General features: G+C 37.3%; 1 protein-coding gene across 2 annotated transcripts; it reads left to right on the top strand.

Moving 5' to 3' along the window:
• The first annotated feature begins 3187 nt into the window (after positions 1 to 3187).
• Positions 3188 to 10486, top strand: RnpS1 (RNA-binding protein S1). Of its 2 annotated transcripts, XM_027369366.2 has the most exons (8): positions 3189 to 3304; positions 3451 to 3570; positions 6426 to 6563; positions 6685 to 6717; positions 6852 to 6941; positions 7863 to 8015; positions 9245 to 9475; positions 9651 to 10486. In XM_027369366.2, coding segments are annotated over exons 1-8 (900 nt in total). In that variant the 5' UTR covers positions 3189 to 3302; the 3' UTR covers positions 9784 to 10486. The 2 variants fall into 2 exon arrangements, with proteins under 2 accessions (XP_027225168.1, XP_027225167.1); XM_027369367.2 differs by lacking the exon at positions 6685 to 6717 and having other exon boundaries at positions 3188 to 3304.
• The last annotated feature ends 2134 nt before the right edge of the window (positions 10487 to 12620 follow it).

The following is a 12620-nucleotide window of genomic DNA, read 5'->3' as shown; positions in this document are numbered from 1 at the left end:
TTTCTTTCTCCATCTCTCTCTCTTTCTCCATCTCTTCTCCATCTCTCTCTATCTCTTTCTCCTTCTCTCTCTATCTCTTTCTCCATCTCTCTCTCTCTCACTCTCTCTCTCTCTCTCTCTCTCTCTCTCTCTCTCTCTTTCTCTCTCTCTCTCTCTCTCTCTCTCTCTCTCTCTCTCTCTCTCTCTCTCTCTCTCTCTCTCTCTCTCTCTCTCTCTCTCTCTCTCTCTCTCTCTCTCTCTCTCTCTCTCTCTGTCTATCTCCTTTTATGAATCTATCTTTTGTGTGTGTTTCTTTCTCTTCCTTTTTTCATAGAGGAAGATGTTGCCAGGTATTTCGAAAAATGGCTTTCGATGCCAAAATATTTCAGTTTATAAATGTTTTACTTAGAGTGGCAGTCAGAGCGTTTTTTTTTTTTTTTCATACAGTAAACTCTTCCAGTCATCTTTCATCCTAGCCAATATGTAAAACAGGATTGATGGTGTAGTTTACTTTTTTTCATTTCAATTTGGCGTTTTCTGCCCACATAAATATATTGTTAATTAGAATATTTTATGTCTATGAATTATACGCATTCTTCAATACATATTCATCGTGTGTATTTGACGAAGGGTATTTGTGTGTGTGTCTATGTTTGTTTTATGTGTCTTTTGAGAAAGGAAGAGAAAGGGAGACAGCCTACATGTGTTCGTGTGTGTGCTTCAGAACACCCTAATTGGGATAGATTAACCAAGGTCAACCTGCCTCGCTCCTTTTCCATTTAAGATTCACAGATTTGCAATTTACGTTGTTCCCTCACTGAAACTTACATTTGTACAGAGATGGTTGTCTTACAAGAATCAAAAGTGAAAATTCATAAACATATATCTAATCTAAAAATCGGTCACATGACAACTAAAGTGGCACTGTACATTATATGTATATCAAGAGCGTGAATGCTGTTATTTGAAGGTCATTTTGAAAAGATGCTAAGAAGACAAATTGATAGTTCTAGAGTAATGATTTTAAAAAATCTTGAAACGTTCGGACGTAGTATGCTGTCCCTGGTTTATTAACCTAACGATATTTATTACTTCTCTTTTTTATATATTCATTGTTTGTGTTTTCTTGCAGTTGCTGTTGAAATTCATATATGAAATGATTGTACATTTTTTCTTTACTTCTCTTAATGTTATCTTGTATCCGGTAGGCTAGTGACCGTTACGCTTTGTCCCAACTGGAATTATCCATTTCTAAACTCATTTGTAAAACTGAGAAAATTCATTATATTGTGGTGGTATTGCTATGGGTTACTGAGCCAGCTTTAAAATTGGAGTTGATAGATGTTAAGTTTTCAAATAGACTTGCAGTTGAAGTTGTTGTATCTGTCATTCTTGTTAGAGAGAGAGACAAACAACCAAACGGCGAGGGAGAGAGAGAGAGAGAGAGAGAGAGAGAGAGAGAGAGAGAGAGAGAGAGAGAGAGAGAGAGAGAGAGAGAGAGAGAGAGAGAGAGAGAGAGAGAGAGAGAGAGAGAAATAGATAGATAGATAGAGAGAGAGAGAGAGAGAGAGAGAGAGTGAGGCTGAAACAGAGAGAGAGAGAGAGAGGGAGGGAGAGAGAGAGAGAGAGACAGAGAGAGAGGGAGAGAGAGAGAGAGAGACAGAGAGAGAGAGAGAGAGAGAGAGAGAGAGAGAGAGAGAGAGGGTGGGGTTAGAGAGACAGACAGACAGACAGACATGTAGACAAACACACAGAAAAAACACCAATCCACAACCAGGCAGATGAACACCCAGTTACTAAGGCAACAAGCTTTATTTGGAGGTCCTTGAGCAAACTGGTTTGTTTCGGCGGAGGTTGCAGGATCTCTCGTAAATATCTCATGTTTACAGAGATCGGAAGCAGGATATGCGACTTGTCATCGCCATTGCACACGCCATTGGAAATATGCAACACACTCACACATACGCACACACACACACACATATACATGTACATATATATATATATATATATATATATATATATATATATATATATATGTATGTATATAAATATATATATATATATATATATATATATGTATGTACATAAATAAATAAATATATATATTATATATATATATATTATATATATGTATGTATGTATGTATGCATGTGTGTATGTGTATATATATATATACATACATACATATATATATGTATATATATAAATATACATATATATACATATATATATGTATATATATACATATACATATACATATACATATACATACATACACACACACACACACACACACACACACACACACACACACACACACACACACACACACACACACACACACAAATATATATATATATATATATATGGATGTATGTATGTATGTATATATATATATATATATGTATGTATGTATGTATGTATGTATATATATATATATATATATATATATATATATATATATATATATATGCATACATATGTTTGTGTGTGAGGCAGGAACTTTCTCTTCGAATAAAACTTTTGGGATGGCCGCGGCCCTGCCACCTACGAAGTAAAGGGATATTTTAAAGTATTTTCTTTGAGGCTATTATGAAAGAATCTCAATATTTAGATATTTTATGTGTATCATATTTGTGTTTTTTTTCTATTTTTCTTTTCGAATGTTCATTAGGATACCAAAACTTGATGGAAATTCAAGTAACAAGAATTCTCTCTGCTGCCCTTTACTTTTGTCATATATAAGACTATATATAATTTTCTTAAATCAATTTTTGCATTCTTTTTTCTCATGATAAGGGTAAAATCGCATACAGCTACCTGTTTGGATGAAAGACAGGATGGTATTGCTGAATGTAAGAATCAAAAGGTGACAAACCGACACAAGCTCGAAAATATTAGTATTAATATTTTAAAGATTAAAAATCCCATATGAAATAACGAATTAATTCTGATATGCTAACAAATCTGTATTATGTTATAGAAGATGTCTGAAGTCAAACAGCTTTGACTCTCTAATTATAAGGAAGATAATCCTGTTTTACTTTAGTTATTCATTGAATCTTTTGCTCTATTTTCTATATTTCTTGTAAACGTTTACAATCAAGCGAAAATTTCATAGCATGCTTTAAAGAACTCCAATAACAGAAACAGCTATGTATATATTATTCGATATGTTAATGAATATTTTTTATTTCGTATACACAATATAAGTATTAAATAGATTTTATTAAACGGATTTTTGCAATAATTTTGGGGCTCATTTGACGAACGAGGTGGCGTTTATAAACAAAACCGCCATTGGCATAGCAAGATCGACAATGTAAGATATATCTCCAAATAACTTGATCATCCGTTATTCCTTCGACTTTTAAGATAACCACAAACCTGGTTTATAGTATCACAAGTTTAATAACATATTAACCATCTCTGCAAATTACATCCTTATCTAAATATTTATCTTTGTAGGGTTCGTAGTCGGAGTCGATCGGCTTCCTCTAGCGGCTCGGAGAAGGAGCGGAAAGCCAGAGAAAAAGAAAAGAAGCCGAGGAGACAGTCTTCCAGCAGTGACAGCAGCTCCAGCAGAAGGTCAGTCCTACTAAATTGCCGTAAATTTAGAGAAAACCAATATTTCGGCGTGTGGTAAATTCAGTGTATGATTTCGGCAAAATCAGGTAGTTGATTCGCTAAAAGATCGATAATTCGGTCAAATTAGGCGATTTGTTTGGTAAATACAGCGGTACTTTTCTAGAGCCGGACTGCATCTCGAACCCTCTCAATTTTGGGACCAGTAGATATAGAAACAATCAGTAGATGTAACATATTTGTGGGAAATTAATGGCCTGAGAATCCCCTTAATTCGTACAGTAATTCAGAACAGAATGCATGTCATGGGCTTGATGTTTCCCCAGACTAGAGTATTTTTCTTTTTTTTCTTGTTTGGGGATTTTTATATATTTCATGTGCGGAAAGCATAAATTTGTCTACATTTGCGCTTGATGGATTTGCGGACAGATGGTGAAACAAGTGCGCAGAAAAGTCAAACGAATATTATGTGTGGAAAATGATTTATTATAGAACTAGGCATGCGCGGAAAGTTACCTGAGAACTACACTTGCGCAGACAGAATTTGACCAAATTATTTTGCAACCAAACTCTATAGTCTGGATGTTTCCTACCAAAGGAGTTGCGTGCCTTTGGTGCCTCCTACAGTCAAGCCCTCCACTCTCTCTGAGCACATTTACATATGTTTGTGTGCTCGCATGTGTCTGCAAGGGTTTATATATACATACACAAACATATATATATGAAGGAGGGAAAACAGCACTGCCATAGAGGGCACTCTCCTGCGCAGTCTCCCACACCACCCGAGCGTTAAATAAAACCTGCTACAGGACTATACACCATATTACTTAATACCACGATAAATGGGTTAAGAATGCTATTATATTAGGTTGAGATACTGCAAGGCAATGATACGAGACCTGATATTTGGGGGAGGTATGAGGTATAATTGGGAAATTAGAAATTGGTGCTAGATTATGTTAGTTTTTTTTTATGGTTGATAGGAGTACAAACTTCATTTTCTCGAACCTTCTTGAATGTAAACAATATTGTTAGCTTACTGAAAAGTTTGGTGAAATTCCCCTAAGAAAGGGGTATAGGGCCTTGCCCCCCAGTAGGGGGTTAGGAAGGTATGCTTCATTATTATGGCGAAGTACCCCCAGTGAAGGGGTCCGCGGCCTGCCCAGGTAAGCAAATACCCCAGGGAAGGGGGTACAGGGGCTTTCCCCTGGTAAGGAATTAATCCAAGGAAGGGGGTCAGGGGGCCTACCCCCAGTAGGGAAATACTCAAGAGAAGGGGGTCTGGGTTAGGTTAGGTTAGGTTAAGAAATTTTGTCGGGATTTCACCAACACTGACAGCGGTGCAGGACTCGATCGGACTTTGCATTTTTTCAAATGTGTGTGCCCCCGATTTTCTACGGGTTCCCCAAGATTGAAGGGGGTAGAAGGAAAAAATATATAACAAAGAGGCACAGCTGTCTTACTTAGAATTACCAATTTTTATTTTGCTAATTTCTGTGCAACAGTTTTTGCAGCATTATGATTGTCATTCAAATGGATAATTCTGTTATCAAATGTAGGTCTAATACTTTTTTTATGGAGCACTATAGATGAATCACAATTTAACAATGACTAGTACTTCCCATGCTACATGTTCATTATGACATATCTGGTGATTATAATGGAAATGGCATAACTCATGACTTTTGCAATGTCAAGGTCCTTGGTTCGTTCCTGCTTACCCATTTCAGTCATTTCAGCTGTGAAAGAGTACTTGCATGTCGATGTCAGTATGTTAGAGTCAGGATGAAAGTAACAGACCACTCTTCAGAATCATCCTGCAGCTTAGTGCATGTTCTTCTATGAACATAACCCCAAAGTCCACTTGGATACGGGATCAAGTTTTCGCTTCAGTGTTCCAGAAAAGACTGACAGATTTCCACCTCAATCAAAATGCCATTTTGGAATTTAATAATAAAAGAGTGGGTAATTGTGTCCTAAATTGATATTTGAATTCACCTGTAACAACTTGTATGAAAAAGAAATATTTCAAGATGCATATACTGCTTACATGGATATTTCCTTGCAAATGAGGTTTCAAGCTTTAGTGTAGAGCAGTTGTTCCCAAAGTAAGCGGTTGAAAGGTTTGGGGGGGTGGGGCAGTAGTGGGGTGGCAAGATGGTATTAGGAACAGCTAACCCCTTCCTGCTGGATGGCATGTTCGTACATGCTATGACTGTTGCGGAACAAGTAGTGGGTGGCATCACATCATGACCATTCCTACACCGTCTCCTCATCGGATAGAGCTTGTTTTTCTGTGGCTATAGCGGCATCATTTGTATGGTGAAACTTTTAGGTAATAGCACCTAAAGTGAAGGTAAACCTTCACATTTATATTATTTTTTTGAATGACATCAAAATATTAGCTACTGGAGGGGCCTAATGTTGCCCACAAGTTTGGCACAAACAAGGGAAGCAGGCAGTTCATGCCAACAACCTTGCATTAACCCATTCACGCCGGGTACATTTTTTAGCCAAAAATAAAATATTCCGGGTGGCTACAAAATCGGCTGGCGGAGCTTCCCCAGAGTCTGTCCTCCCACCGGCCACGGCCTGCTGTTGCGTCAGAGTGCAGCCCCGATACAGCGTCACGCTATATCAGAGGCTGCACTGCACTGCATTGCATTGTTTATTTTCTTCTCGTGTCTCATATATGGGACACCTGTCGTTATTGGGTTAATGGCCCATTAGCCAAATTTTTAACCTGGGGTTAGTGGGTTACTTTCAAATTGAAGCATACCAAATTATAGTGTTCACAGGTCATACATTGCAGATGAGATGTGATAGTCTGAGTATTAATCGAGTGTTTTAATTTGCAGTTCTTCAAGAAGCTCGTCAGGTTCCTCAGGCAGTTCTGACAGTTCCTCTAGCAGTAGCACTTCATCAAGGTCGTCGTCATCGTCATCATCATCTTCTACTTCCCGATCAAGATCTAGAGATAAGGAAAACAAATTAAAGTATGTTGATTTTTGGTATTTCATGCAAAAGTTACAGCTTATGGCTTTTAAATTTTTGTGTTTTGATGGTTGTTTGTTGATTGAATATAGGTGATGCTTTAAATTCCATTGTAATTTCTAGGGATAAGGAGAAGGACAAAAAAGATGATCCAAGGTAAGTGACAAGAGAATTGGATTTTGAATAAAATGAATACTAATGAAATTTGTTCAATGTAATGAGTAAAGAGTTAGCTTTCATCTCCCTTTCTTATTCACTTGCTAATTAGGCTATTTTTCCACCACAACAAGGTCCACAGTCAAAGCTGGTGCAGAGAAGAGCCGCAGTCGCAGCCGAGATAAGAAAACCAAGCCAAAGAAACCTTCAAAGTCTCGTTCTCGGTTAGTCATTGTAGAATATTGTATTTGATTGAGTAATATTAATAATGTGGAAAGTGGTGAGAGAATTACCAATGTCAAATAACAAATCCTCACTCCCTTTCACCATGTTGCTACCACCTGATGGTAACATATCTTGGTGCAAGTGACAGAAACTTGAGAGATAGGCATTATCTACTAGATATGAAGGAGAAAGAAAGTGAAAAAGTAGCAAAACATGTAACATTTTTTATTAAAAGGAATTGTTACACCATGAAAATATGAAAGGTAATAGTGCTGGAGAGGTAAAATGGATAAGGTTTTGTTTCTGGGGATATTCATGCCACATTATCACTATTATTGAGTAAAATATAGAGAATGCCACAAGTAATAAGAATTCTTATTTCATGCTTAATGAGATCATTTGCAGAGGTGTGACCAAATTAATACATTCATTCTCAAGTAGGAAGGAGAATGGTTGATGATAGCAGGCACTCAAATGATTGGATCGGAGAGACAAGGAGCTACCAAGGGAATGGGGAGATGGGTTGTTTGTAGTGGGTTTACATGCCATACTTAGCATAAATTCTTTTTTTCATTCACAAGAAGAAAAAAGGTGGGAGCAAAACTGGGTTTTGTTTTTGTGATTGGCTCAGGGATAGAAAGTGGCACGAGAAGTTAGGGTATTGGGAGACGGGGTGTTAGCTGGAAGAAAGTTGGTCAACAGCACCAGAATTACTGCCTCATTCTCTTCCTCCTAGTGACAGCAGCATTTACTTTACTAAGATTTCTCAGAGCAGATGTAGTTTTTCTGAGTGTAATTGATTGAGGCCTGTTGGGATATAGAGTGAAGTCAAAATGAGTGATACAGCCATTTATTTTCAGTCAACCCTCCACCTGTTTCATTAACATTAACATTTACCACATTCATTCTCCACTTTACAGATCAGGCTCTCCCCGAGGCCGCAGAAAACCACGCTCCCCCACGCCCAGGCCAACCAGGATCCATGTCGGCCGATTGACGAGGAACGTGACCAAGGAACACTTAGTGGAGATCTTCTCTGTTTACGGTGCAGTGAAAAGTGTTGATATGTCAATGTACGATATGTAAGTGTTTGTTTTAGGGGGGAAAACTAGGCCATGTCTGTTCTATTCTTTTCTGCTTTTTTCTTCATTTTGGAGAGATGCTGAGCAGCTTGAGTTTTCTGCAATAAAAGGGTGTTGTATGTTTTTAAAAGTAAAGTATTTTTTCTCTTTTGTTTAATGATTATCATTGTTTTGTTGCTCATTTTCAGGAGTAACTCAGTGCTTTGTCTCTTAATTCATTCTCTCATTCTCTTTCTCCCTCTTTTTCTTCTGCCTTCCTCTTCCACTCTCATTCATTCTTTCTGTTTGGCTCACTCTCTTTCTCTCATCTGCCATGCTTTTTCATGCTCTCTTACTCACTTGTGTCTTTTAGTTGCTATATCTGTCTTCTCCTTTTATTTATTACTCCTAGTCTCCTCTCATTCCCTTTCATTCTTCCACTTTTCCTTCTTTACCTCTAGCTCCTTTTCTCTTTAGACTGAGCAGACAGGATACTTAGAATTGGGTTCATATAGGACAGCACATATTTGTAATGTGATTTATCTAGTCAGTGTCCTTGTAGGGAAGCTTGCAACATACTGCCATTGAAACATTCATTGAGAAAGTCATAGAAACCTGTGTCCGAAAAGACTTTTTGTAACATGAAAGCATCATTCTTATTTTTATGCCTCTCTTGTAAAAGGTGTCATTTGTTTTACTCTGTTTACTACCTGTTATGCACAGGTAAATTGTCATCTGCATTAAGAACAGAGAATTTTTGTATCTCAAGTTTAGTCTTTGATCTTGTTAACACTTGCCAAATTTAAGAGAAAATTATGTCTCGCTTTGTTGCCAAAGCTCCCTATTTATGTGATACCTTAATTAGGTTCTTAGGTTTAAGCTTTTTAGATATAGGATTGGCATTTTTTTTTTATAAGAAAGGGCTAAGAAAGCATTTTTCATAGTTCTAGACAGGTAGAGCTGTAACACTCGATTGTGTAACTGGGAAGAAAATGAATTCCCATATTGGTTTTCTTCTAAAAAAAAACAATGACATCAGTTGCCCAAAAGGCAGATACTCTTATATCTTTTTTTGGTTAGTAATTCATTAAGTTGTATGAATGCTAACTGTATTCTGCATATAACAAGATTATGAGATCAATTTTTCCAAATATATACTTTGGAAATATAAAACACTTCTATGAATGTGAATTTTGAGTCAACTTGTTTTGCTCCAGTAGTAAGCTTTTAATGTATTCCAGGCGCGTAAACAACACCCTTAACCGTTATGGCTACATAGACTTTGAGAAGCCAGAGGATGCAGAGAATGCCATGAAGCATATGGATGGAGGGCAGGTGGATGGTCAAGAGATCACAGCAGCCCCAGTGCTCATTCCACGGCAGATCCCCCCACGACGTCGCTCACCCCCACCCATGATGCAACGCAGAGGGCCACCCCCGCGTTGGCGTTCTCCCCCCAGATATATCCCAGGGTAAGACACCCGTCCTGTGAAGTGTTGGAGAATGCTTAGTTATAACTTTGCTGTAATTTTATGTCTATTCTAGTGTATAGTTTGGAATGATATAGTGTTGGGGAAACATGAAGTTTATTTGATATGAAGACCTTATTTATTGACAAGGAGAGACTAAAAGAACACTACATTTCAGGAGAATGCGTCGCCGATCCCCACCTCCCATGAGGCGTCGCTCACCTCCTCGCCGCAGATCCCCTCGCTCGCGGTCTCGCACGCCTCCCAGACGCAGAAGATATTCACGCTCATCATCATCTTCCTCTCGCTGAGACCCACAGCAGAGGGAAAGAAGCGCTACAAAGTAAAAAGCTGTTTCATACCTTCATTGTGGATATATAAATAATGTCATATTCACTGGGTAAACCGAAGCTTGGTATTGATTTGGTAAATATGAGCAGTTGTAGCTTATTCTACCCACACAGTATGTGTTGGTTGCCCACTGCTGCTGTTTTGTGGCAGACCTGAAGCAGTGTTCAAGGTAGATTTAATCCTTCCTTGATGTATATTTTTTTTTGTTTGGCAGTTCTGTCTACAGATTATGGATTTGATTTTAGAAGCATTGTGCAAACATCATTTCTCTTTTCTTTTTCTTTCTCTTTTCTTTTCTTTTTATCCCCACATCAAGAGATAACAGAAAAGCAGAGTACCTGTATGTAGTTAATGTAATTTTTTTTTTTAGCAAGAGTGAAGATTTCTTTAAGTGTTTTATCAGGCCTGTATATCATTTGAAAGTAATATGAAGTTACCAATATCTGACTGAACCTTAGTAAAGGTATGTCAGTTTTTGTAAAAATCAAGTTTTGAAAATGGTGTACAAATTTCAAAGTACATAATTGATGACTGACATGTGCACACTTTCTATAATGATTTTTACGTGTGAATGAAAGTGAGCCTTTTGATGAAGTAAAGTGTTAAACAAGTATATGGTATACTGATACAGACTGATCTTGAAAATAAAAAGGATTTTTAAAATCTTGTTTTTTTCCATATCCTCTTTTGTACCTCTGTCTGCCCAACACACAAGGAAGATAGCTCCTTTTGCAACTCCAAGGAAATCTTTTCTTTGATTAATAGGAATATGAAGCTTAACTAGTAGGTAATCTTGTTTTTTTTTTTTTTTTACCATTTTCTGAAAGAGGTAATTGTGGCATTATGAAAAGAAAGGGTAGACTGAAATCTAAATCACATTTCTTATATTCTAATTGGAAAGTGTGGTTCATTATGAAGTAACCCGAAAAGTTGATAAACTGCAATTGAGGTAATATGGTACAAGTCTGCTGGGCAAACGATGGCAAAAACTGGTTTATCATTGTTACATTTGTTTATTAGACTCGTCCTTTTTCTGTGCTGCATGCACAAATTGTATGGCATATTAGTTTTACAGGAATACATAGGATGATGGTCAAACTAATAATCTGCAAGAAACAAAAAAAATTGTAATCAGTTTTAATTGTTGTCCTTGAATATATTTTCAATACCATGAGGAATATGATATTAAGTATCTAAAAATTCTACGGAAAATGTAGAAGGGAAATGTACCCACTGACTAAAATATAGATATATCTTTTACACTTAACATAATTTCATTGTCGTTATATTCAGATTACAAGCATGCATTTAGCTGATTTAAGGATCTTGATAGAAACAAAAGCTTGCAAAAAATAGATTGTCATTTTGAACATTGTCAATGCGTTTTCTAACCGAAGCATCTTCAATAATTAGTGTTGTGGTCAAGATGATGTAGCCGTGAGTTGGGCCATCTGTTCCTCTGTTCTCTTTGAGCAAGGTCAGTGTCAGGGAGGCTTAAGGCAATATGATAGTCTGTAATAGTCTTAGAGGATGTGCTTTAGTTGGACACAACTTCCTTCCAGTGGTCTCATATACGCGAGTGAAACATGGTCCTCCAGAAGCAAAGTAGCTTGTTCACTGAATTACTGTCCCCTTTCAAATAGGGATCTCCGGTGCCTCAAAACAATCATTTGATCCCTCTTTATATAATTGGAAAGTCGAATATCTGAAAGATTCTGTAATACTTTTGGTAAGGTTAAAACTTTTGCATCTTGAAATTCGTCTTTTCTAGGGGTGAGGGAGCAAGCCAAGAAGAAGTAGTAGAAATTTCGCTTGTTAAAATCTGCTTAACTAAAGTTGGCGTGTATGGGAATGTTGCATATGCAGTATTCTTCGCTTCCAGTTTTTCATGGTCAGGAAATAAAATTAAATGTTCTCGCCTCAAGCATGGGTTGAGTTGATCGCACTACATATTACCTAGACTGTGCTCTACTCTAAGAGACTCTTCCTCTATGAGTTTGCGTTTCAGACCAATTAGAACTGCCAGCGTTAGTGAGGATAACTCACTTCAGAGAGTCAAGCTGGAACGTTGGAATCGCCGAGGGAAGCAGCAAAAATGTTGTCATTGTAAATAATGAAGTGTTGGAGCAAATACACCATCTTGCCAAGGATCCGTATACCCGAGAAAGAAACCATATTCATGCTCTCTGCAAATAACTTGAATGGTAAAAAAACAATGGTTAGTGTCTACTGGGATCTTCTTTCAAAATTCCACAAAGAATATAATGTTGCGGTGTCATACATTCTTATGCTCAACATAAACCACTAAAGGGGCGGTCACACAAACGTTTTTACACCGATAAATCAACGGAAACGAATTTTTCCACTATCCACAACTTCCAAGTCGACAATACCTTTGATGTAGAAGCGAACTATAAGGAAGTTTTCATACCAGACTATTTAAGCCATTGGCCCAACAGCAAACGGCCACAAATCTTCGTCAGTAGCTGATAAGGAGCATCTTTCAAGTTGCACTGAGCAATATTATAACCCTCCTTTGCTTACCATCGGGAACAGTGCCAAAGGAGCTAGAATATTTATGATGTCCTGAGCTATTCACTTAGCCTTCTATACCATATGCAAATATTTACAATAATATAAAGGCAAAGCGCTTTGGAAGCAATTTTTTCAAAACTGATGATACTGTACTTCTGAATTCCTCTACACGAAATGGTGAAAATCACTATATTTTCGTTTTCAGTATTCAGTACGTAGGGTGAATGATTTGATGTTGTAGTATATGTGTATATCCGTATTT

Source organism: Penaeus vannamei, chromosome 21, assembly GCF_042767895.1.
Source record: "Penaeus vannamei isolate JL-2024 chromosome 21, ASM4276789v1, whole genome shotgun sequence".
In the NCBI taxonomy this organism is placed as follows: Eukaryota; Metazoa; Arthropoda; class Malacostraca; order Decapoda; family Penaeidae; genus Penaeus; species Penaeus vannamei.
This window is presented reverse-complemented; position numbering and strand designations above follow the sequence as displayed.